This window comes from Chiloscyllium punctatum, chromosome 1 (genome assembly GCF_047496795.1).
Source record: "Chiloscyllium punctatum isolate Juve2018m chromosome 1, sChiPun1.3, whole genome shotgun sequence".
Taxonomy (NCBI): Eukaryota; Metazoa; Chordata; class Chondrichthyes; order Orectolobiformes; family Hemiscylliidae; genus Chiloscyllium; species Chiloscyllium punctatum.
This window is the reverse complement of record NC_092739.1, coordinates 154,391,100-154,419,016: the sequence shown is the minus strand read 5'-3', so window position 1 is coordinate 154,419,016 and position 27,917 is coordinate 154,391,100. Positions and strand designations below refer to the sequence as shown.

The following is a 27,917-nucleotide window of genomic DNA, read 5'->3' as shown; positions in this document are numbered from 1 at the left end:
CATTGTTAAGCAAGGGCGTTACATTACATTTTAAATGAGAAGTTATGAATAGGGAATAGGGATAACCCCGGGAATTACAGGCCAGTTAGCCTTACTTCTGTGGTAGGCAAAGTAATGGAAAGGGTACTGAGGGATAGGATTTACGAGTATCTGGAAAGACACTGCTTGATTAGGGACAGCCAGCACGGATTTGTGAAGGGTAGGTCTTGCCTTACAAGTCTTATTGAATTCTTCGAGGAGGTGACCAAACATGTGGATGAGGGTAGAGCAGTGGATGTAGTGTACATGGATTTTAGTAAGGCATTTGATAAGGTTCCCCATGGTAGGCTTATGCGGAAAGTCAGGAGGCATGGGATAGAGGGAAATTTGGCCAATTGGATAGAAAACTGGCTAACCGGTCGAAGTCAGAGAGTGGTGGTAGATGGTAAATATTCAGCCTGGAGCCCAGTTACAAGTGGAGTTCCGCAGGGATCAGTTCTGGGTCCTCTGCTGTTTGTAATTTTTATTAATGACTTGGATGAGGGAGTCGAAGGGTGGGTCAGTAAATTTGCAGATGATACGAAGATAGGTGGAGTTGTGGACAGTGAGGAGGGCATTTGTCGTTTGCAAAGGGACTTAGATATGATGCAGAGCTGGGCTGAGGAGTGGCAGATGGAGTTCAACCCTGCCAAGTGTGAGGTTGTCCATTTAGGAAGAACAAATAAGAATGCGGAATACAGGGTTAATGGTAGGGTTCTTAGTCAGGTGGAGGAACAGAGGGATCTTGGGGTCTACGTACATAGATCTTGGAAAGTTGCCACTCAGGTGGATAGAGTTTGTAAGAAGGCCTATGGAGTATTATCGTTCATTAGCAGAGGGATTGAATTCAAGAGTCATGAAGTGATGTTGCAGCTGTACAGGACTTTGGTTAGGCCACAGTTGGAGTACTGTGTGCAGTTCTGGTCGCCTCACTTTAGGAAAGATGTGGAAGCTTTGGAGAGGGTGCAGAGAAGATTTACCAGGATGTTGCCTGGAATGGAGAATAGGTCGTACGAGGATAGGTTGAGAGTTCTCGGCCTTTTCTCGTTGGAACGGCGAAGGATGAGGGGTGACTTGACAGAGGTTTATAAGATGATCAGAGGAATAAATAGAGTAGACAGTCAGAAACTTTTTCCCCGGGTACAACAGAGTGTTACAAGGGGACATAAATTTAAGGTGAAGGGTGGAAGGTATCGGGGAGATGTCAGGGGTGGGTTCTTTACCCAGAGAGTGGTGGGGGCATGGAATGCGCTGCCCGTGGGAGTGGCAGAGTCAGAATCATTGGCGACCTTTAAGCGGCATTTGGATAGGTACATGGGTGGGTGCTTAATCTAGGATAGAAGTTCGGCACAACATCGTGGGCCGAAGGGCCTGTTCTGTGCTGTATTGTTCTATGTTCTATGTTCTATGAAAACATGAGTGATTGGGAAAATGCATCAATAGGCATGATTTTACATAATAGTTATTTAAAGACTGTCCATTTCTTAAGTGGCTTACAGCAACTGTAAGCAACATTCCTTCAAGGTACAATATCTAAATTAAGGTTAGCTAAGTGTGGCTGACAAAGGATTTTAAAAGCTGGAGAAGACTAAAAGAAAAGCTTATTAAAATGGCCAGAAAGTCATAAATGCATGAGGATTGGGAACTTTTAGAATACAGCAAAGGAGGACCAAGAAATTGATAAAGGAAAGGAACACTAGCATAGAAATGCAAAATAAGAATGGACTATAAATGCTTTTGCAGATATTTAACAAAGGGAACATTTAGCTCAAACAAAATTTGGATCATTGAAAACAAGAAGAGAATTTATAATGGGGATAAATGGCATAGACGCGTGACGCATTGGTGATCATCGCCCAAACATTTATTGATTCTGAAATGGTTCCTGCAGATTGGAAGCTTTCAAATGTCACCTATTTCAAAAAGGAGCAAGGGTAAACAAAACAGGGAACATGATAGAAATAAGGAAAATGCTAGAAGCATGCTGAAAGGCATAATACATAGATTAAAAAAAAACAAAAAACTGTGGATGCTAAGCACAAACAGAATTTGCTGGAGAAACTCAGCAGGGTTTACAGCATCTGAGAAGAGAAAACAGAGTCACTGGACAGAAACATTTATTCTCCTTTGTCTTCACAGATGCTGCCAGACATGATCAATGGGCTCTTGGGCATAGTCTGATTGGGCATAGTCAGGATTTGTGACCAGAAAGCTTGTTTGACAAATTTGAAGTTTTTTAAGGTTGTAACTAACTAAACTGATTAAAAGAGTATGCTGTACATTTGGATTATCAGAACGCTTTTGATAAGCTCCCCTAATAGTAGTTGGTTACAAAAATTAAAGCACATGCTTTAGAAGGTAAACTATTAGTATGGATTAAGAATTGATCAACAGACTGAAAACAAAGGGTAGGAATAAGTGGGCCATTCCTGCATTGTCAGACTGATTAATAGGGCTCTGCAATGATCAGTATTTGAGGAACAACATGGCAGAGGGAATTTAATGTGGAAATTTGAAAGATTATCCACTTTTAAAAAGAACAAATATTCAGACTACTTCTTAAATGGGGAAAGTTGCAAACTGTAAATGTACAAAGGGACTTGAGTATTCTTGCCAACAAGTCAATGAAGGCTAACATACAGATGTAGCAAGCTATTGGGAAGGCTAATGGAATGCCTGCCTTTGAGTACTGAAGCCTTGGTTTGATTTGATTTCATAGGTACGGTACTCCAGGTATGGCACAACCCCATTACACTTTATCTCACAAATAATATTGACGAAGTGCAACAAAGGTTCATCAGACTTGTTTCAAGGATTGTCCTACAAAGAAAAATTGGGAAAACAAAATCTGCATTCTCTGGAATTTTAAAGAAAGAGAGACGATCTCATTGAAGCCTACAAAATATTTCAAGCCACACAGGGTAAATGCACATAAGATGACTCCCTGGTTAGGATATCTTGTTAAAGTAAGGCGGGGGGGGGGGGGGGGGGGGGGGGGGGTAGGGGAGGAGGAGGAATGCTATTTAGGACTGAGATAAGAAATATTTTTACTTAAAATATTGTGCATCTTTGGAAGCTCAGTCTTTGGGTATACTTTAAAGAAGACACTGATAAATGCATAATTATTAGTAGCATAAATTATGGGAATTATGGTAAAAGGCATTGAAGTGTTCAATCAACAAGTTTAACAGACTGAATGCTGAATGGCTGACTTCTGTTCCTAAATTCCAGGCAAACATATTGGTGGCTTGGTTGTTAAATATTAAAGGAAGTCCAGGTTACTTGACTGGGAAGAAGGTGCAAGGCTCATTTTGCAAACTGAGGATTTAAATGTGAAAATTCACTAGCTGTGGTCAGTGAGAGGCATTCCCAAGATGACCCTCATCACAGACCCAGGTCAGTGATTAAGTGTTATCCAGATAGAAAAGAGTAAGAGAAGCATGCTTCTGGGAGCCAGGAATCACTCCCGACTGGTTCTAAGAGAATAGAATGCACTAATAAAGGAACAGTTGAGAAAAACCATACAGGAGGTTTTGTCATTTGATTGGGGCTACACCAGCAGCAGTCCCCATCTTTTCCTTAGCTACACAAGCACCATTCCCTACCTTTTTTTCTCTGCTACATTAATGCCTGCATCGGCACCACCTCATGCTCCCACAAGGAGGTTGAACAGTTCATTAACTTCACAAAACACATTCCACCCAGACTTCAAGTTTACTTGGACCATCTCAGACACCTCCCTCCCCCTTCCTTGACCTCTCCATCTCCATTTCCGGCAAAAGACTCAACATGGACATCCACTACAAACCCACTGATTCCCACAGCTACCTGGATTACACCACTCCTCCCTCCCTGCCTCCTGTAAAAAACACTATCCCTTATTTTTAATTCCTCCACTTCTGCCGCATCTGCTCCCAGGAGGACCAATTCTATCACAGAACGGCCCAAATGGCCGCCTTCTTCAAACAGCGCAATTTCCCCTTCCACGTGGTCGATGTCCTCCAGCGGGTCTCCTCCACTTCCCACACCTCGACCCTTGAAGCCCCCCTGCCCAATTGCAACAAGGACAGAACCACCCCACCCACCCCTTCCTCATCTTCCACCCCACCAAACTCCAGATACATTGGATCATCCTTTGCCATTTCCACCACCTACAAACAGACCTCACCACCAGAGACATATTTCCCTCCACACCCCATCTCTATTTTGGAGAGCATTCCCTCTGCGACACCTTTTTGTTAGGTCTACACCCAACACCAACCCACTGTCCTGTCGCGGCACCTTCCCCTGCCACTCCAAGTAGTGCAAAACCTGCCCCCACATCTCCCCCTTCACCTCCGTCCAAGATCCCAAAAGATCCTTCCACATCCAACAGAAATTCACTTGTACTTCCACATATGTTCATCTACTGAATCCGTTGCACCCAATGTGGTCTCTTCCACATTGGGGAGACAGAACGTCAATTTGCGGATTATTACAGAGAACATCTCTGGGACACCCGTACTAATCAATGCTACTGCCCTGTGGCTGAACACTTTAATACCTCCCTCCTACTTTGCCAAGGACATGCAGGTCCTGGGCCTCCTCCAAACCCTAACTACCCAACGCCTGGATGAAAATTGCCTCATCTTCCGCCACATGGGATCAATGTGGATTTCACCAGTACCCCCATTCCCCTCCCCACTCCCTCACCCCCCCCACCTTATCCCAGTCTTTTGAATGGTCCTGCCTGCCCATTTGCATTCCCACCTATCTGCTCCACACTCCTCTCTGACCTATCACCTTCACCTATCATCATCTACCTATTGCATTCCCAGCTACCTTCCCCAGAGACTCCCCAATTCCCATTTATCTCTAAGGCCCCTGGGCCCAGAAGCCTCATTCCTGACGAAGGGCTTATGCCTGAAATGTCGATGGCCTGCTCCTCGGATGTTGCCTGATCGGTTGTGCTTTTCCAGCACTACACTCTTCAACTCTGATCTCCAGCATCTGCAGTCCTTACTCCCAAAGAACCTGATCTATCAAGCCCAATGTCAGTCTGGGATCCAACTTGTCCGATAATAACAATAACTGGGATCAAAACAATGTTTAGTTGCTTTTAGTTTATACATTACCATACAATTCTCAAGCTTCAAATTCATCACAACCTCTATTTCCTCTAGGCTGTGCAGCTGTTCTGTGGTCCCATGCACACCAATTGGTTTGCAAACAAGCTTCTCCAGCCACTGCTGACCACTGACCTCAGAGGTCCATGCAGCATCCAGAGAAATTAGAGGAACATTAAGTCACGACATTCCTTTACCACTTACTATGGCCACTGGATGTATATATTCATTTTTAAAAGGTATAAGTCTCTGTTGGGATCATGTCATGATGAAAAACAATAACATTTAAATCTTGTCATATACCATAAATAGTTCAGAGTCAAATTCCTTCTTGTAATTTCTGTTGGAAACAGAACTCGGACACCATGCAAGAACAGGATCAAAATTGACCACAGAACTTTCCATGATCAAAGCATACAATAAAATAGAAAAGGTCCCTCAGATTGAAAGACAAATGAGTAAATCAGTATGCCAGGAAGAATACAAACTTTATCGAAGTGCTGTTAGCTCATATTGGTTAGAAAAAAAAATACAACTGGAAATGAACAGCAAAATTATATCAATGTAACAAAAAATCTTAAAGATCAGATTGTTGATGTTAGGAGATATTACTGCTGAGTTAAAATGAAAATTGGATTGGTGAGTGCCAAATATAATCATTATATGGACAAAATTAAAATATCATATGAGGCAGGAACAGAAGTTTGGCAATTGACCCATTCAATGAAATGTGATTATCCTCAACTCCAGTTTCCTGCCTTTTCAAATCATAAAAAAATGCTACCTACATCAGTAGTGGTTGCAACAGAAGTTTGAAATAACAAGAGGGAAATTATTTTCAGCAATGTGCACAGCCTTAGTTATTAATCTTGCGTACCTTGGGAGCACTGATCCAAAAGTTTTGGGAAAAATAACCTGGAAGAAGAATACTTGCGTTAATGTTTCATGAAATTGGTATTTGGACAAAACATGATATGCCTCTCAGTGAAATGTCATACAAAGAAATCTTTAAATTGCTAAAAAATATGAAGCTTTCTGTTGTCACTGCAACTTGCAAGTTTGAGGTTTTTAAATGTTCTGATCAAGTTCATATTCCATTCTTTGCTATTATTCACTTTACTGTATTATGAGCAACCTTAATACTAGCATCACACAAATAAATAATTCATGTGGAAGCAGTGTAACTTTCAAAGTTTTGCAATTAATAATTACAAGCTTCTTTTTTATTTCAAAACAATAACTATACAAAATTCTTCAGTTAAAACATATAAAACTTTAAACCAAAAATCTTTGCACTAGGGGAAAAAACAATTAAAGGCAGTTTCTCAAAGTACACTTGTTCCCGATTGCAACTTCAACTAATGCATGTGAAGCTTTTTCAAAGATTACTCACTGTGTGATTTGACAGCAACATTAAGAGAAATTAATACATCTTACCAAAAGATCCTGAACGAACTAAAATTAAGGAATACTGACAAGAAAACTAAATACACCTTCACTTGTGAAGTGAAAGAGCACATTAATCTGCAAAAATGAAGGCAATTAGTGTAGGCAAGGGACAGCAATCATAGAATCCCTATACTATGGAAGCAGGCCATTTGGCCCATGGAGTCCTCATCAACCCTCCGAAGAGCATCCCACTGATCCTCCCCTCACATTCCTAACAACAAATAAAGAATAGATGTACTTTTATTGACTAACCTTAGGAAAGTTGACACTTTAGATCTACTAATAAGATCTGATTAATTACTATAGGCATTTTTGAATTACAGGGGTCCCCAGTTGACGAATGTCTGACTTATGAATGTTCACACTTACGAATGACATCCTATATGCCTATTAATTTTAAAGGCCCAACGTGACCGTCCACTTACACTTATAAATGTACATTTTGTATTTTATTGTATCGTGTTCTGACTTGTATACAAATTTACTTAAAAACATGGTCAGGAACGGAATCCCGTTCGTGATCTGGGGTCCTCCTGTATAATAGTTTGACTCCCACGAAGAATTTCATTTCTATCACGAACATATTAAGGGACAAGTTACCTCCCAGCACTAACAAATGGAAAAACGAAGCCAACTTATAAACTTAGAAGTAGCAGTTTGAATAGTATCTGAAGAACTAATATTTGGTAGGATTATTGAGACATTGACAAAACATTTTCAGAATATATCAATAACCATCAGCAACCTGTGACATCAACTTGCACAAGTATTTGAATCAAGTTATGAACTCTGTATTATGTTGGAAACTTGTAAAAGGGAATTTACTAAAGCAGGAGAAAATGAGGACTGCAGATGCTGGAGACCAGAGTTGAAAAATGTGATGCTGGAAAAACACAGCAGGCCAGGCAGCATCCGAGGAGCAGGAGAATCGACGTTCGGGTATAAGCCCTTCTTCAGGAATTTTCAGGATTCCTGGAGAAAGGCTTATACCCGAAATGTCAATTCTCCTACTCCTCGGATGCTGCCTGGCCAATTGACTAAAGCAGTTGTTATTAAATGGTGTTTTTCATGACTATCAGAAGACTCAAAGCACTTTACAGATAGTGAACACTTCTGATTATAGTCACTGCTATATTCCAGGGAATAATGTAGCTAAATTGGGCACAGCAAACTTTCTCAATGTTCTAATGAGGTACCATTTTTTTTTGGCCATGTTGATTAGAGGTCAATGGGATTGGCCACAACACCAGGGATACCTTTCCTGCTCTTTTTTGAATTAGTGCCCTGCGACATTTCACAGCCCAGCATTTGTGACTCAAAAGGGAAGAATGCTACTAAAAGGAACTTCATACAGAACAATGGTAAAATGTGTCACAGAGGCGATATCTGACAAAAGACAACATTATGCAGTAGGATATGAATGAATTTTTAGAGAAGTAGTTGATTGTTGTGACATGTACTGAAATACAGTGAAAAGAGAGGGGGGGGGTGAGAGTGAGGGAGAGCAGGATAGAGATCATAATCAATATTAGAGAGGTTCATTCAAGAGCCTGATAAAAGCACGGAAAATGATGTTCTTAAATCTGTTCAGATGTGTATTCAAACTTTTATATTTTTTGTCTGATGGAAGAGAGTATAGCCGGGTTGGGAGGAGTCTTTGATTATGTTGGTGGCTTTCTCAATGAAGCAGGAAGTATAGATGGAGTCAATGGATAAACGGCTGGTTTACATGATGGACTGGACTGGACTGGACTGTGTTTATGACACCCTGTAGTTTTGATCTTGGGAAGAGCAATTGCTGTATCATGCTGTGATGCATCCAGATGGGATTGAAGAGGAATGGAGGTCTAGGCAGAACATTCTCAAGTAACATCCATAGAACTAAACGTAGGGCTTCAAATGGTGAGTCGAGTGGTGCTGGAAGAGCACAGCAGGTCAGGCAGCATTCAAGGAGCAGGAAAATCTATGTTTTGGGCAAAAGGCCTTCATCAGCCCTTTCCTGAAGGGCTTTTGCCCAAAACATAGATTTTCCTGCTCCTCAGATGCTGCCTGACCTGCTGTGCTCTTCCAGCACACACTCTCGACTCTAATCTCTAGTACCTGCAGTCCTAACTTTCGCTCTTCAAATGGTGAGGCAAAGTGATTTTCAGATGCAGAAGAAACAAGATTTGAAGTACTGTAGTTAACATGAAATTGAGAACTGGATTGCATTAGACTTGGAAATGGACTAGACCATGAAGAGACTGAACGTGAGAAGAATTTTGAACTGGAGGTACATGTTGAACTTGATTCACTGTTTTCTGATAATATCATTAAGGGGCAGCACTTGAATGAGGAAAAAAAAGAGGTAATTAAAGATGGATCCTTGAGGGACATCAGAGGTGTGGCAGGAAGGAAACTATTGCTCAAGATGCTCCAGTTATTGTAGACTAAACTTTAAAAATAAATCTTCTTGGAAACGTTTTGAGATGTTGTTAAAAGTTCTTCTCAAAAAGGAGAGAATTTAAGACAGAATCAGTCACAAAACTGTTACAGCACAGAGGAGCTGACCAGACAGCAGGCAATACAAGACCTGATCCTGTGCAATGAAATAAGTATTAATGAATGATCTCAATGTGAAGGTATCCCTAGATAGGAGCAACCATAATATAATTGAATTTTACATTGACTTTGGAGGGTAAGTGCGATTTTATCTGCAGTTCAAAAATAAGAGAAATCACAAGGTCTTGAAATTATAACTGCCAAATTAATTTGAAAGATACACAGCCCAGTCAGACTGTGCCAGCTCTTTAAATGGTCTGTTTTATCTCATGCCAATCTCCTGCCTTTTCTCCATACCCTTGTACATTATTTCTATACATATAGTCATCCAATGCTGTCCTGAGTGGCAGTTTCCAGTCAACCTGGTCAACTACTGAAATGCAGAAATCTTCTGACAATTTGATACCAAAAAAATTTGGCAATAGTTGAATACATCTCATCTTATTTATAATACCCAGTATAAAGAAAATAATTATATGTCAAGATAGCAGTTTCACCAAATGTTTTAACTGAAAGCAATTCAAACTTAAGGCCATAATCTTTCATGCCATTAAAAGGTCAATCTAGACTGAGGTGACTACCTGGTTAAAGCAACTACAAGTTTTGTTCATATTCACAGCTACATAAGTTTCTACTGTGCATGGTGTGTATGTAGATTTTAAATATGTGGTGATTCTGATACTTTTGTTTCCTGTTGTAGAGTGAAACCTAGTCTCACAGATCAGTAAAACTAATATACATACAAACTAAGGAAAAATGAATTTGGAAATACAATGCTATAGAAGGAAACAAGAAGTGAACCACTGAAAACTGAAGATAAGGAAGGACGGAACAAGAGTTATAACAGTGTGAAATAATAACAATTTGAATAAGATGCAGAACTAATTAGAAAACCAGGCTTGATGAATGGTTTACTAGAAACAAAAGATATTAGATGCTTTCACCATGCTCAGTGTTCCTTGAAACTCATACAAGATGTAGCTTCCCACAATAATATCTCCCGAGTGTTAAAGAAGTTAATCTAAACTGCATCTGTGCTGTGCAGGGTATTTCTTATTGGCATCCCAGTGACCTCTGCTAGGAAGTAAGTGTATGGAGTAAAGGAGAAAGAGCAGTATATTCAGCCCATCAAGCATTTCCAAGTGATCATGAATGATCTTCTATCAAAGTACCATATTCCCGCTATCTACCCAGGCCCCTTTACACTTTTGGTCTCTAGAAATCCATTTTAATCTACATATAGACTGGAAAAGTCAAACAGGCAAATGTAGCCTAGATGAGGAGTTCAAAGTATATTTTTTGGGATAGTTTCTGAGAACAGCGTACTCTGGAAGTGACCAGATAGGAGGCAACACAAGATATGGTTGAGAGTGTGGTTTTGGAAAAACAAACAGTCGGTCAGGCAGCCTTGGAGAAGCAGGAGAATCAACGTTTCAAGCATAAGCCCTTTATCAGATCAGGGTGAATTCTTAGGCCTGAAAAGTTGATTCTCCTGCTCCTCTGATGCTGCCTGACCTGCTGTACTTTTCCAGCACCACTCTTGACTTTGATCTCCAGCATCTGCAGTCCTCACTTTTTCCTAATACAAGGCATGGTATTGTGCATTGAGATGGGATTAATAAATAATCTCAATGTGAAGACAGTTCTAGATAGCAGCAAGCATATGATTTGATTTTACACTTAGTTTGAAGGAGAGAAGAGCTTGACATTTCTTTTATAATTTTAAGAAAGAAATTGTGTTAGCACGAAATTATAGCTGGCTGAAGTGAATTGGCAAATTAGGTTGGAAGATCTAGAGACAGTGGGAGAAATACAGAACAGAGTCTTAGAGGTGTGCAACACAGAAACAGATCTTTCGATTCAACTCCTCCAGGCCGACCAGATATCGCTATATTAATCTAGTCCCATTTGCTAGCATTTGGCCCATATCGCTCTAAACTCTTTCTATTCATATATCCATCCAGATGGCTTTTAAACGTTGTAATTGCATCAGCTTCCACCACCTCCTCAGGCAGCTCATTCCATACATGCACCACACACAAAAGGTTGCCCCTTCGGTCCCTTTTAAATCTTTCCCCTCTCACCTTAAACCTCTTGTTTTCAACTCCCCTACCCTGGGGAAAAGACCTTGACTATTCACCCTATCCACATCCCTCAAATTTTACAAACCTCTCTAAGGTCAACCTTCAGCCTCTGACACTCCAGGGAAAACAGCACCAGCCTTTTCAGCCTCAAAACCTCCAACCCTGGCAACATCTTTGGTAATCTTTTCTGGAGCCTTTCAAGGGTAACAACATTGTTCCTACAGCAGACAGACCAGAACTGAACACTATTCTGAAAGCAGCCTAACCGAGGTCCTGTACATCCACAACATGGCCTCCCAACTCCGATAATCAATGTAATGACCAATAAATTCCTCCTTCACTACCCGGTCTTCTCTGCGACTCCACTTTCAAGGAATTATGAACCTGCATCCCAAGGTCTCTGTGTGGCATCATTCCTCAGAACCTTACCATTAAGTGTATAAGTCCTGCATTAATTTGCTCTATCCTAATTTGCCGTACAAAAATGAACATTCCAACAAGAAAAGAACTATTACAAAAGGATAAACTCAACACCCAGGAAGAAAAAAATAATTATGCAAAGACAGGTGGCAGGTCAGAAGACTAAACAAAACAAAATAAGGCTAATAGTAAAGCACGACAGAAAGCTAGCCAGAAATATAAAAATATCAAATGTTTATAGAAACTATTAACAAAAAATATTAACAAAATTCAAGTGCTGGACCTACAGGAAGTGAGACTGGAAAACAAGAAAACTGTAGAGGAATTCATCAGATAATTTGCAATCTTCACTACTCAAGTTACAAGTAACATCCCAAAAAACAGCAAAAAAATAAGGAAATGGAAGATAAGGAAAAGCTCCATATTATAAAAGAGGAAAGGTGATAGTACAGGAGAAAATAGAGGAAATTTACCAGAATGGTACCTGAGCTGGAGAGTTTCAGTTATGAAGAGAGATTGGACAGATTGAGGTAGTCTTCCTTGGCCAGAAGATATTGCAGAGGAAATGACTGGGGTGTATAAAATTATGAGGGGCACGGAAATGGAGGTAGAATTAAATTTTTCCTCTTGATGAAGGGAACAATGACCGGGATGGGTAGGAGCATAGCAATAAGGTAAGAAGCAGATTTAGAGGGGATGAGAGGAAAAGCTATCCACCCAGAGGGTGCTGAAAATCTGGAACTCATTGCCTCTAAGCTTGGTAAAGGCAGAAACCCTCATAACATTTAAGTAGAATGTAGGTGTGCACTTGTGATTCCAAAGCACACAAGATTATGGAGAAAGTGAGGACTGCAGATGCTGGAGATCAGAGCTGAAAATGTGTTGCTGGAAAAGCACAGCAGGTCAGGCAGCATCCAAGGAACAGGAGAATCGACGTTTCGGGCATAAGCCTGAAGAAGGGCTTATGCCCGAAACATCGATTCTCCTGTTCCTTGGATGCTGCTGACCTGCTGCGCTTTTCCAGCAACACATTTTCAGCACACAAGATTATGGGCCAAGGGCTAGAAACTGAGATTAGGCTGTGTACTTGCCTGTCAAAAACAACAACAGGCCGAAGGGCCTTTTACGTCCTGTAGATCTTCATGACTCTTTGACACAGAGAAATCAATCACCAGAGAAGCAGTATTGAGTAAGCTGTTAGAGTAATGAGCTAACAAGTGCCCACATTCTGATGAACTAAATACTAGGGTCTTTAAAAAAAGGCAGCTAATAAAATAGTTGATGCATGAGTTTTAACTTTGCAAAACTCCATTGATTCAGGGATGATCCCATTGATTGGAAAATAATAGATGTAACTCTAATCAAAAGGAGAAGACAAAGCAGGAAACACAAGACCAGCCAGATTACAATCTGTCACAGGGAAAATTTTAGATTAACAATGATCTATTAGTAGAGCAGTTGGTAAATGCAAGGTAATCATGTAAAGGCAACATTGTTTTGTGAAAATTTAAGCTTACAGAATTCTGAGAGGCCTGGATAGTGTGGACATGGAGAACACATTTCCACTTGTAGGAGAGACTAGGACAGCCTTAGAGTGAAGGGAGGACCCTTTAGAACTGAGCTGAGGAGGAATTTCTTCAGCCAGAGGGTGGTGAATCTATAGAACTCATTGCCACAGAAGACTGTGGAAGTCAAGTCATCAAAGGCCAAGATGAATAGGTATGTGATTAGTAAGGGGATCAAAAGGTTACGGGGAGAAGGTAGGAAGATGGAATTGAGAAACAGATCAGTCATGATCGAATAGCAGATCAGACCTGAGGGGCCAAATGGCCCAATTCTGCTTCTAAATCTTATGGACTTCTGAAATCACTGGAGTTCTTTAATGAAGTAACACGTGGTTTGGATAAAATGAAATTGGCAATGTGCTGCACATCCAGGAAGTATTTGATAAGGTGCTACACAAAAGGTTTTTGTATTTTTTACAACTTATACGAAACAACTTAGGTGAAGAGATCGAAGGTTCAGCTGCCAAAGATGACACAAAGATAGAGATGTACATGGTAACAACCTTCGATCCAACTCTTCCATGCCGATCAGATATCCTAAATTATTCTAGACCCACTTGTTAGCACTTGGCCCATATCCCTTTAAACCCTTGCTATTTCTATACCCATTGAGATGCCTTTTAAATGTTGTAATTATACCAGCTTCCACCACTTCCTCTGGTAGCTCATTCCATACATACACCACCCTCTGCACAAAAACATTGCCCCTTAAATCCCTTTTAAATCTCCCCTCCCCTCACCCTAACCCTGCAGTCTGGATTCCTCCACCACAGGGAAAAGATGTCTGAATTTTCATGCCCCCTGAAATGGTTCAGTACAAAATCTGATACAGACAGTAAAAGTGAGAACCGGCTTTTAGGATATTTAAACAATAAAATAAAAAAAAACACTATTCTTCCAAGTTGAACTATAGTATATAGCATGTATGCAAGAATATAACTATTTATAAAATTAGTTCTGAAAAGTTGCAGTGCTTGAACTATGACAGCACTGGCAACCTGAAATTCCAGTCACATACAGCCATGTTTTACCACATAGTTTTGCATCATTGTTTAAACAAAAAGCATCATGCGCTGAGCCAGTTCAAGTTTTTTTTATAAATTCATGGGATGAGAATGTCACTGGTTGGGCCAACATTTATTGCCCAGAGGGCAGTTCAGAGTCAATCACATTGCTGTGGGTCTGGAGTCACACAAATGGCTAAGGATGTTTCCTTCCGCAAAGGACATTAGTGAACCAAATGGGTTATTCCCTGATAATCGACAATGGATTTGTGGCCATCTTAATTTCAGATTTTTATTGAATTCAAACACCAACGTCTGCCATACCAGGATTTCAACCAGAGTCCTTAGAACATTACCTGGGTCTCTGGATTAACAGTCGAGTGATAACACAATTAGGCCATCACCTTCCCATAGTGTTCTCAATACTACAAGTTAATCATAGTTATAAAAACGTCATGGGTTCAAATTTTATAGTTACGGATTCTACTGCAGCTGATCAAAATTATGTTGAATACGTTATTAACATAGAGTTCGAGAGCTCTTTAGCCCAAACTGGTCCATGCTGACTAAAGTGTCTGTCCACGCTAACCCCATTTCTCTGCACTTGGCCCATATCCTTTCCATATTCTAATCCTTTCCTATTCATGTATTTGCCCAAATGCCTTCTAAATGTTGTTAATGTACCTGGCTCAACCATTTCCTCTGCCAGCTCATTTCATATGCATACCATCCTCTGTGTAAAAAAAGTTGCCCTCTGGTTTCCCTTTATTCTTTCCCCTCTAACCATAACCTGATGCCCTCAAGTCCTCAATTCCCCATCCGTGGGAAAAAACTGAGTCTACTCACCCCATCCACTCATATGATCAAAAAAAAAAGTCCTAGCCTGTTCCAACCTCTCTATGTATCTCAGACCTTTGAGTCCTGACAACATCCTTGTAAATTTCTTCTGCACTCCTTCCAGTTTAATAGGATCTTTCCTATAGCAAGGTGACCAAAACTGAACACAATATTCCAAGTGCTTGCTTGTTAAATCTCAGAAGTCAATAGCTAAGAGTTGCCTTAATTACTTAAATTAATTTGTGTTTTGAAGATGAGTTTACAGGCAGTCAGAATAAAAAAGTCAAAAATTTTAAGTTAATTTAATGAACAAATCAAGTACATGTATTGAATTTATAAACAGTATATGCAAATAGTACATTCACAAGTCTCTCAGTTAGGATGCACTAAGTATTTGACTTGGAAATACTGAGTTTTCCTTGTAACTCAATAGCTTTATCACAGATAAAGGTTTTAAAAGGACTTTTCAGGCAGGAATGGTTGCTGACCTCTGAATTACAGTCCAAACATAATCTCGTAGGAAAGCTTTTGTACTCTAATCCTACATATTTCTACAGCTTAAAATGCCATTGTCTGTTTATAACTTACACAATTGTTACAGTGCAGAAAGGGGCCACTTAGCGTGCCTGTACTGGTTCCACTGCTCCAAATTACCTAGTGCCAGTTTTCAAGTATTTTCCCCATATCCATGCAGACCACTAAGTACCGAAATAAACATCCTATGCTCTTTTGAATCTGCCTCCACCAGATTTCCAAGCAATTCATGCGATATCCTAACTATTCACTGTGTAAGGTTTTCCCCGGTATCATCCTTGCTTCTTTTGCACGACTACATTTTGTTCTACATCACCCAAGGACATAATTTATGGTAAAGAAAGAAACAACTGTGGGTGCTGGAAATAGAACATAGAAAAATACAGCGCAGTACAGGCCCTTTGGCCCTTGATGTTGTGCCGATCCAAGCCCACCTAACCTACACTAGCCCACTATTCTCCATATACCTATCCAATGCCCGCTTAAATACCCATAAAGAGGGAGAGTCCACCACTGCTACTGGCAGGGCATTCCATGAACTCACAACTCGCTGAGTAAAGAATCTACCCCTAACATCTGCTCTATACCTACCACTCCTTAATTTAAAGCTATGCCCCCTCGTAATAGCTGACTCCATACGTGGAAAAAGGTTCTCATGGTCAACCCTATCTAAACCCCTAATCATCTTGTACACCTCTATCAAGTCACCCCTAAACCTTCTTTTCTCCAGTGAAAACAGCCCCAAGTGCCTCAGCCTTTCCTCATACGATCTTCCTACCATACCAGGCAACATCCTGGTAAACCTCCTCTGCACCCGTTCCAGTGCCTCCACATCCTTCCTATAGTATGGCGACCAAAACTGCACAAAATACTCCAGATGCGGCCGCACCAGAGTCTTATACAACTGCAACATGACCACAGGACTCCGGAACTCAATTCCTCTACCAATAAAAGCCAGTACGCCATATGCCTTCTTCACCGCACTATTTACCTGGGTGGCAACTTTCAGAGATCTGTGTACATGGACACCAAGATCCCTCTGCTCATCCACACTACCAAGTATCCGACCATCAGCCCAGTACCCCATCTTCTTGTTACTCTTACCAAAGTGAATCACTTCACACTTACCTACATTGAACTCCATTTGCCACCTTTCTGCCCAGCTCTGCAGCTTATTTATATCCCGCTGTAACCGGACACATCCTTTCTCACTGTCAACAACTCCACCGACTTTCGTATCATCCGCAAACTTGCTCACACAACCTTCCAGCCCCTCCTCCAGGTCATTTATAAAAATGACAAACAGCAACGGTCCCAAAACAGATCCTTGCAGAACACCGCTAGTAACTGCAGTCCAAGATGAACCTTTACCATCAACTACTACCCTCAGTCTTCTTCCAGCCAGCCAATTCCTAATCCAAAGCTCCAACTCACCCTCAATACCATACCTCCGTATTTTTTGCAGTAGCCTACCATGGGGAACCTTATCAAACGCCTTACTAAAATCCATATACACCACATCTACCACTTTACCCTCGTCCACCTCCTTAGTCACTTTCTCAAAGAATTCAATAAGGTTTGTGAGTCACGACCTGCCCTTCACAAAACCGTGCTGACTATCCTTGATCACATTATTCCTATCCAGATGTTCATAAATCCTATCCCTTTACAATTCTCTCCAAGACTTTGCCCACAACAGAAGTGAAACTCACCGGCCTATAGTTACTAGGGTTATCCCTACTCACCTTCTTGAACAAGGGAATCACATTTGCTATCCTCCAGTCTTCTGGTACTATTCCTGTAGACAATGAGGACATAAGAATCAAGGCCAATAGCTCTGCAATCTCCTCCCTTGCTTCCCAGAGAATCCTAGGATAAATGCCATCAGGCCCAGGAGACTTATCTATTTTCACCCTTTCCAGAATTTCCAACACCTCTTCCACATACCTCAAAGCTATCCATTCTAATTAATTGTGACTCAATATTCACATCGGTAACAATGCCCTGTTCCTGAGTGAATACTGACGAAAAGTATTCATTCAGTGTCTCCCCAATCTCTTCAGCCTCCACACGCAACTTCCCACTACTATCCTTGACTGGACCTATTCCTACCCTAGTCATTCTTTTGTTCCTGACATACCTATAGAAAGCCTTTGGGTTTTCCCTAATCCTACCAACCAAGAACTTTTCATGTCCCCTCCTTGCTGCTCTTAGCTCTCTCTTTAGATCCTTCCTGGCTACCTTATAACTCTCAATCGCCCCAATTGAACCTTCACGCCTCATCTTTACATAGGCCGCCCTCTTCCCTTTAACAAGGGATTTCAATTCCTTATTAAACCACGGCTCCCTCACATGACCCTTTCCTCTCTGCCTGACAGGTACATACTTATCAAGGACACTCAATAGTTGCTCCTTGAACAAGCTCCACATATCAATTGCACCCTTCCCTTGAAGCCTACTTTTCCAAGCCACGCATCCTAAGTCGTGCCTCACCGCATCATAATTTCCCTGCCCCCAGCTATAACTCTTGCCCTGCAGTGCACACTTATCCCTCGCCATCACTAGAGTAAAAGTCACCGAATTGTGGTCACTGTCCCCAAAGTGCTCACATACCTCCAATTCTAACACCTGGCCTGGTTCGTTACTCAGAACCAAATCCAGTAGGACCTCACCTCTTGTTGGCCTGTCTACATAAAATCAGAAACAAAATAAGAAATTGCTGGAAAAGCTCAGGTGGTCTGATAGCACCTGTGCACAGAAAGCTGAGTTAATGTTTTGGGTCCAGTGAGCCTTCTTCAGAACTGCTGAGTTTCTCTAGCAATTTTGTTTGTGACATAATTTTTGATTCTGTAGAACTCTATACCGCATTCTTTCAATTGAATTCCAGTCTCTGGGATAAGTTGCTCACTTGTGCCAGTCTTGTTGAGCTTCAAAAGAGAGCAGGACCAGTTTTTGGTTGGGAAAACAAAAGGAATCTCATTACCCATAAGCAAGTTATCAGTCAACATTAGCAACATAAACAAAGACAGTCTTCTGGATAAGTTGAGAACACAGTTTTTGTTGATTTATTTGCCTTTTTGTCTTTATGTTGTTTCCTTGGTATTTTTGGCCACTCCCAGATGGTATTTTCCTCAGGATCAGGAATGTCTAATCATGGTGCTGTAGACAACATAAATATGGGGCATGATAAACCATCAACATTTGCCAATGAGAGCAACTCAGGGATGAGTGTTGGAATAATCGTGTTTACAGGTCAAAATGACATGGATGACATTCAGATGAGATGGAGTAAGGGCAAAGTAAAGAAACAGTACAGCAAGTGAATACAGAATGCTGTTGCAGACATGTTGTCAGGAACTCATTTCGATTTCAAATTCAACCCCCGGGAAGGGACCAGAGTGCATTTCTTTCACACAACTATTGAGGAAAAGACTAAATTAGTGACTGGAGAACTAGGTTCCTGTCAAATACTAAAAACAATATTTTCACTCATCCCTATATTTACAGTTATGGAGCCATAGAGACATACAGCAATAAAACAGACCCTTCGGTTCAACTTGTTCATGCTGAGCAGATATCTGAAATTAATCTAATCCCATTTGCCAGCATTTGGCACATATTATTCTAAACCTTTTCTATCATATACCCATCCAGATGCATTTTAAATGTTGTAATTGTACCAGCCTTCACCACCTCCTCTGGCAGCTCATTCCATATATGCACCACCCGTTGTGTGAAAATGTTGCCCCTTAGGTCCCTTGTAAATTTTTCCCCTCTCACCTTAAACCTATGAGCTCGAGTTCTGGACGGCTTTAAACTGGAAAAAGACCTTGACTATTCAATCTATTCATGCCACTCATTATTTTATAAACTTCTACCTAATGTGAAGAAATTTCTCATTCAGTATCAAACAGACAATTGGACAATTTAAAGACTATGAAAGGTTTGAGAGATGGAATTGTGAAGTAAACTTGAGTGTTATAAGCATCAATGGTGGAAACAGATTGTGCACTTTCAGATCATGTTGTAAAGGCATGTGTATAGGAAAAACAGGAGAGATAAAGGACACATCAAAAGTAAATGTACGGGGTCAGGAAAAAATGTACTGATGATGAGTCTCTGGTGACATCTGAACAAGTACAAATGGAATGACAAAAGTAAATTTAGCGTAGATGTAGAGAACCACAAGTCCAAACAAAAATGCTGAAAGTACTCAGTAGGTATGGCATTAGCTGTCAAAAAAAACTTCAAGCATCAGCTCAATGACAGATCTCTCAGCACACCATTTGCTTTAGACAGATTAACCTCCCCATCTGAAAATTATCAGGAAAAAATCTATTCGCCATCATGCTACAACTCAAGTAGAGTTAACATTTAAGTATAAAAGATTCGCATATGAAAATGTTTTTAGATCAATCTGTAATACATTTCAAGTGGGCAGTTAACTATTTGCTAAAGGTGAGCAACAGGAAAAATGTCAGAAGTTAAGAGATTTACAGTATTACACTAGCATTTTAATGGCACCTGTGTTCCATGGTTGAGCACTGTGGGTCAATACAGGTAGCAATGGCACCAATGACGAATGCAGACTGAACTTCAGAGTCGGGATGCATCTGGATAGCCTGCACAACATCAATAATGTCTGTGTATCTACAAAAATAAAAGGTGCACGTGTGAATCGAAAGTTAGGTACAAGACCAGCAACAATTTCTAACTGTAGTGAGAGAAGTTGAAGGGTCTGAGAAAAGGTCAGAGCAGTCTCATATTTACCACCAGGAGTTGCTTAGTAGAGACTTTTGTTTTGAAAAATTGTAAAATTTAACTAAGGCAAGGACCTTGTGGAGCAGTTGTAATATTCCTATTGGGCGAAAGTGAGGATTGCAGTTGCTGGAGATTAAGAACCAAGATTAGAGTGGTGCTGGAAATGCACAGCAGGTCAGGCAACATCCGAGGAGCAGGAAAATCAACATGTCAGGCAGGAGCCCTTCATCAGAAATGAGGCTGGAAGCCTGAGGGGTGGACAGAAAAATGGGAGGGGATGGGGCTGGGGAGAAGGTAGCTATGACTGCAGTAAGTGGATGAAGGGGTAAAGGTGATAGGTCGTAGAGAAGGGTGGGCCGTCCCACCCTCCTTTCCGACCTATCACCTTTACCCCTTCCTCCATCCACTTACTGCACTCCCAGCTACCTTCTCCCCAGCCCCAGCTCCTCCCATTTATCTGTCCACCCCTCAGGCTTCCAGCCTCCTCCCTGATGTCAGGCAGGAGCCTTTCATGTTGATTTTCCTGCTCCTCGGATGCTGCCTGACCTGCTGTGCATTTCCAGCACCACTCTAATCTGTAAGATTTCTATTCCTGAGCCAGTAGGTTTAGGTTCAAGTCCTGGTCTTGAACATTTCTGAACAAGTTGATTAAAAGTAATTACTATTTAATTTAAGTATTTTTCTCAAAAAAACATTTAATCACACTCACAAATAAACTAGAGGTATTCCAAACCTTTAAGCGCCTTTAGCATTTTCAAACAATCAAGTCAACAGGGTTAAGCTTGATGGAAGAATTCAAATTTATACAGAAAGAAAACAAAAAAAGTAATACTGGAATAGAGCACACAGTACAGAAATGCACCCTTGGGCCCAACTCATCCATTCCAATCAGATATCCTCAACTGAACTAGTTTGACAGAAATCCCTCTAAACCTTCCCTCTTCAATGTTTTTTAAATGTAACTGTAGTTGTATTCACCTCCAACACTTCCTCTGGCAGCTCACCCCACATGTGCAACACCCTCTGTGGAAAGGTTGCCCTTCAGGTCTCTTTTAAAGTCTTTCCCTTCTCATCTTAAATCTACATCCTCTAGTTTTGGACTTCCCCACCTTGGGGGAAAGACCTTCGCTATTCACCTAATCTATGTCCCTCGATTTTATAGACTTCTGCAAGGTTATTACGCAGCTTCCTTATACTCCAGGGAAAATATTCCCAGCCTATCCAACCTCATTTTATAACTCAAATCTGACAACCAGAACTGTATGCAGTACTCCAAACGTGGCCTTACCAATGTCTCGTACAGTCGTAACATGAATTCCAACTCCTAAAGTCCCCTGACCAATGAAGTTAAGCATGCCATGGGATGGTGGTTAGATCATCTCTGATTGGTGATGGTCTTAGCCTGACATTTGTGGGGTGTGAATATTACTTGCCATTTGTCAGCCTATGTCTGGATATTGTCCAAGCTTTATTGCATTTGAACATGGATTGCTTCAGTGTCTAAGGAGTTGCAAATGGTGCTGAGCATTGCGCAATCAGCAAACATCCCCACTTCTGACTTTATGATGGAGGGAAAGTCATTGATGAAGCAGCTGTAGATGGTTGGGCCGAGGACACTACCCTGAGGGAGCCCTGCAGAGATGTCCTGGAGCCGAGATGACTGACGTCCAATACCACAACCATCTTACTGTGTGTCAGGTAGTCCAACTGCTCTTCTCTTAAGCCTTTCTCTAATAAGGCCACCTACATATTGATTGAGAAAGTTTTGTCAAATACACAAACTCCTCCCCATCAAGCCCTATTGGCAGTTCTAGTCTATGCTTGAAAACTTAAAATTCCCAAATATTATAATGCCATTATTCTTAAAGCTACCTGTGATTTCCTGACATATTTGGTCCTCCATTTCCTGCTGACTACTTTTTTTTGTGGTGGGGTGGTGGTGCTGCAATTGACTCCCAAAGTAATAATCTGCTTCTTATTTTTCCGTTTCCCTGGACAATCCCTCAGGATTAGCCTCTATGTACTGCTGTCAAATTTTCTCTCATCAAAAACACTACTCCCCTTCTCTCATGCCTCACCTTCTACCCTTCGCATAGCTATACCCTGAACATTGAGCTGTCACTCTTGTCCCTCCCTCAAGGAGCAGAAGAATTGACGTTTCTGCATAAGCCCTTCATCAGGAGCCCATTCATAAGCCCATACCTGATAAAGGGCTTATGCCCGAAACGTTGAAGCTCCTGCTCCTTGGATGTTGCCTGACCTGTGGTAACTTTTCCAGCACCACACTCTCGATTCTGATCTCCAGTGTCTGCAGTCCTCATTTTCTCCTTGTCCCTCCCTCGGCTATATTTCTGTAGTAGCTATGCTATTGCACTCCCATGTTCCAATGCATGACCAGAGGTCATCTGCCTTTCCTGTCAGGCCTCTTGCATTGAAATAAATACAGTTTAATTCATCTTTTTTCCCTCTGCCATACTCTTGCCTGCTTTGTCGACTGAACTTGTTCTCTTTAACTTCTGTACCAGACTCAATCTTCTCTGTTGTCTCACTGTTGAGGTCATTTGTACCAGTGTATGCAACCACCTCTGGCAGCTCATATTTCCTATTGAGAATTCTCTGCAATCACTGACATTATTTACTCTGGAACAGGTAAGCAATACACCATCTTGATTTCTTGCTCCTATCTGTAGAAATGCATGTTTGTACCCCTGATTAGATTGTCTCCTATCACAACTGCTCGCTTAGACTTTGCCATAGCCTGTATTACAGCAGAGCCAGTTGTGCTGCCAAAGATCTGGGTGCTGCTGGTATTTTCCGGAAAGACCATCCCCCTCAAAAGTATCCAAGACAGTATACTTGTTTGGGAGGGGCATAGCCACAAGAGACTTCTCCACTATCTACCTCTCCTGGCAGTCAATCATCTACTTGTCTGTACCCGCAATGTAACCATCTCCCTGAAGCTACTACCTTGGACACTCATTGCTCCTTAGTACAGCCAGGCCCACTTCCTGCAGACAGTCACTAGGCTTTGCTTCCAGATCTCTCAAATTTGACAAGAAGAACATACCTTTCCATTAAGTGCCATCTCTGTCCCTTTAGCCACAAGGAGACTAATGGGCAAAAGAAGTTTTGCCCTTACCTTGTTACTGCTTGCCCTCTTCAAGAAAGCCTGGCATTCATGTAGCCTCACTCTTAAATAGAACCAGCAGCACCTTGACAACAAAGCAGCCCCTTGCAAAAACAGCCAGAACAAGACACAACAATGCCTCCCTCCACCCCCCTAGTCTGAACTCCCACACTCTGCTCAACTCCACCTCAGTACAATAGGATCTTGACTAGATGGGCCAATGGGCCAAGGTTTGCTCACCCTTGCTGGTCGCACTCTGCCAGGAGTACTTCAGGTCTACCTTTTATCACATAATGCCTGCAAGAATCAAATCTAATCAGATTACTTACAACATATTAAGTCTGTGGGCTAGGTTTCTTTCTGGCCTGTCAGCTCGCCACCAACTTTCCTTCTGGGGACATATTGGGGAGTTGAGGGAAGGCGTCCACTCCTTCAGAATGCCAAGCCCATGTTATATTTATCTCTTTTGCCATTTACTTTGCATCAATATCTTGTCAATTTCTCAGTCCTTCCACCAAATCACCCATGGCAACAGTTTCCCCAGATCTACCTTTTCCAAGATGAGCCAATTTTGAATACTCCTATAAATCTCCTTTCAATAAGTCTGTATATCTAGCTTAGGTTTCTCCTCTCTGAAATCATCTTCAAATCTTTTCTGCACCCTCTCCAACACTTCCACAAAATTTCTTGTGTGTACATTCAGCTATTTCAGTTGAGGCCCAGTGTTTTCACAGTTTATCATAATTGGCATGGGTTTCCTCCGGGTGCTCCTGTTCCCTCCCACAATCCAAAGATGTGTAGGTTAGGTGAATTGGCCATGTGGAGGTTAGGTGTATTAGTCAGGGGAAAATGGAGAGTGATAAGGTAGGAGAGTGGATCAGTGTGAACTTGTTGGGCCAGGTGGCCTGTTTCCACACTGTGGGGAGGTTCCATGATTGGCATATTAAGTGCTTTCTCAACTTCCCCTATCACTTTCAACTAAAGGTTCATTGACAGATGTCCACCCATTCTATCAGCTTACGTCCTCTTCAATTGTTTCACTTTCTTTTTCACAGTTCACAATATTACTAAGTTTGGTGTTGTCTCCAACTTTGAAATCACCATGCAAATAAGTTGACGTCATTCAAAAGGGGATATGAGACAGCTTTGGCAAATAGGGTTAAGGAGAATCCAAAATGGATTCTACAAACACATTAAAGACAAAAGGGTAACTATGGAGAGAAAAGGCTCCTTAAAGAACAGCAATGCTGCCTACATGTGGAACCACAGAAGACATATTAAATGAGTATTTTACATGGAGAAGGACATGGAAGTTGTAGAATGTGGGAAAATAAATAGCAACATCTTAAAAACTGTCCATATTACAGAAGTGGTGGTGCTGGACGGTTTAAGATGCATTGAGGTGGATAAATTCCCATGACCTGATTAGGAGTAACCTTGAACTCTGTGGAAACCTAGGTAAGTGATTGCTGGGCCCCTTGCTGAGATATTTGTATCACTGATAGCCACAGGTGAGGTGTTGCAAGACTGAGGTTGGCTAACTATTTTAACAACGTTGTAAGGAAAAGCCAGGGAACAATAGACTAGTGACTGTGATGTCAGTGCTGAGCAAGTTGTTGTTTGGAATCCTGAGGGACAGGATTTGCTTGTATTTGGAAAGGCAAAGACGGAGTCAGGATAGTCAACATGCCTTTGTGCGTGGGAAATAGTGTCTCACTAACAACTGTGCATTTGAAGAAGTAATGAAGAGGATCGATGAAGACAGAGTAGTGGACGGAATCTATATGGACTTCAGCAAGGTGTCCGACAAGCATCTTCATGGGAGGCCAGTAGTGTGCCACAAGGATCAGTACTGGGTCCACTGCTTTTTGTCATTTATATAAATGATATGGTTATTATGTTTGCAGAGGACACCAAAATTGAAGGTGTAGTGAAAGCGAAGAACGTCACCTCAGAGTACAACAGGATCTTGATCAAGTGGGCCACTGGGCCAAGGAGTGGCAGGTAGATGGAATTTATTTGAGATGCTGCATTTTGGAAAGGCAAATCAGGGCAGAACTTATACACTTAATGGTAAGGTCCTGGGAAGTGTTGCTGAATAAAGAGTCCTTGGAGTGCAGGTTCATAATTCCTTGAAAGTGGAGTCGCAGATAACAGGATAGTGAAGCCGGCTTTTGGTATGCTAGCCTTTATTTGTCAATGCACTAGGAGTTAGGACTTATAGGCCACTTCTGGAATACTGCGAGCCATTCTTGTCACCCTGCTATAGGTATGCTAGCCTTTATTTGTCAATGCACTAGGAGTTAGGACTTATAGGCCACTTCTGGAATACTGCGAGCCATTCTTGTCACCCTGCTATAGGGAGAATGTTGTAAAACTTGAAGGGGTTCAGAATAGATTTAAGGATGTTGCCAGAGTTGGAGCTACAGAGTTTTTGGAGAGCCAGAATTGGCTGGGCCTATTTTCCCTGGAACATCAGGGGTTAAGGGGTGACCTTATAGAAATGTATAAAATTGTAAGGGACATAGATAAGGTGAACAGACAAGGTATTTTACCCGGAGTGGGGGAGTCCAAAACTAGAGAACACAGGTTTAAGGTGAGAAGGGATAGACTTAAAAAGGGACCTAAGAGGCAACGTTTTCAATATAGATTGGTGCATGTATGGAATGATCTGCCAGAGGAAGTGTTGGAGGCTGGTAAAATTACAATATTTAAAAGGCATCTGGATGAGTACATGAATGGGAAGAATTTAGAGGGATACGGACCAAATGCTGGCAAATGGGACTAGAGTTATTTATGATATCTGGTCAGCATGGACGAGTTGGACCCAAGGGTCTGTTTCCATGCTGTACATTTGTGGATCTAAATAGATCAATCAAAGCAGAGATTCGGGTCCTGAGGCCTGGGAACACTCAATGTATAACCTCCATACAGTCAGATTTAAAAAAAAAACATTTACTGCCTTTTTTCATATCCATGCAGCCACAATCCATTTAATTTTGTGGGATTTAACTGTACTGACAAGCCTGTTATGTGGCACTTCAAACATCTTTTGGAAGCCCATATTAATCAGACTTAACAATCACATTACACTAATGGAAATATCTAATCAAGTTAGTTGAGCATAACGGTGGCGTGTCCCTCTCTGGCATTAAGATCGCTTTTGACTGTATCAATGGGAAAGTACTTGGAAGATCCCGTCAAAGGTCAGCTTCCAGAAAATTCACCAACATCCTCCATTTCCTCTATGATGCTATGTCAGCGATGGTCCTCACCGACAGTAAAACAGCAGAATCCTTTTAGGTCAAACAGGGATATGTCATTGCCCCAACTATTTTGTCCATCTTAATCAGCATCATTTTTCATCTTGTCAAGAACAAGAGTGTGGACTTTTGTCCACGGAATGGATGGAAAATTTCTCAACTTCAAATGTTTGGAAAACTAAGAAGAAAATGACATCGATCTCACCTGTGAAACTTCAGTATGTGGATAATAACATTATCTCTACACTCTTGAAAGTGAATCTTCCAAGTCTTGGTTAATGCTTTTGGCAGAAGCATTCTGAAGAATTGGTCGCAAACTCAAGATGATTCCGATCCTTTATCAACCTTACCTAGCTCAATTTCTGGTCTATCCATTAAGCAAGGTCAACAGAGAAATCTTCTCACACGTGGAACATTTCCCCTGGGAAGCTATTTCTCATCCAAAGCTGACATTGAATATGATATTGAATTTTTGCATCAATCTGTCAGTACCGCCTTTGAATACCCAAGGATAAGACTCTTTGATAACTTGATACAGAGACCTTTGTGTATAAGGTAGTGATCGTTCTCTTCTACAAGGCTCTGAAATATGGACTACATATAGATACCACCTCAAGGCCCTTGAGAAGTACCCACAAAATTGTCTGAGAGAGACTGTCCGCATCAACTGGAAGAACAGGGGTACTAACATCAGCATCCTTGAAGCAGTCAATAGCATCAGCATCAAGGCCGTGATCATCCGAAACCAACTCCATTGGACTGGTCCCATGCTTGAGTTCTGACTGTCAAAGTAAATTATCTTCACCCAGCTCAAGGAAGGAACTCAAACAAGAGGACAAACAAAGCATTTAAAGACTCTCTAAAGGCTTACCTCAAGAAACACAACATATATGTCAACACGTGGGAGATATTTGTTCAGAAGAAACCAACTTGGATTTCCTGTATGAAGTGACACAATACTTCAAGTCGTAGAGATGTACAACACAGAAACAGATCCTTCAGTCCAACTCATCCATGCCGACCAGATATCTAAACCTAATCTAGTCCAATTTGCCAGCACTTGGCCCACATCCCTCTAAACTCTTCCTATTCATATACCCATCCAGATGCCTCTTAAATGTTGCAATTGTACCAGCCTCCACCACTTCCTCTGGCAACCCATTCCATACATGCACCATCCTCTGTATGAAAAAGTTGCTCCTTAGGTCC

The 27,917-nt window shown here is 41.4% G+C and overlaps 1 protein-coding gene across 4 annotated transcripts in view; it reads right to left on the bottom strand.

Moving 5' to 3' along the window:
- The window catches only part of dnaaf9 (dynein axonemal assembly factor 9), a 212,406-nt gene that overhangs the window by 21,191 nt on the left and 163,298 nt on the right, over positions 1-27,917 (bottom strand). For all 4 annotated transcript variants that reach the window (XM_072577236.1, XM_072577220.1, XM_072577228.1 and 1 more), the window contains 2 exons: positions 20,082-20,207; positions 6,001-6,038 (listed from right to left, as the gene is read on the bottom strand). In XM_072577236.1, the coding sequence (XP_072433337.1) occupies positions 6,001-6,038; positions 20,082-20,207 (164 nt within the window). The remainder of the gene's footprint in view (positions 1-6,000; positions 6,039-20,081; positions 20,208-27,917) is intronic.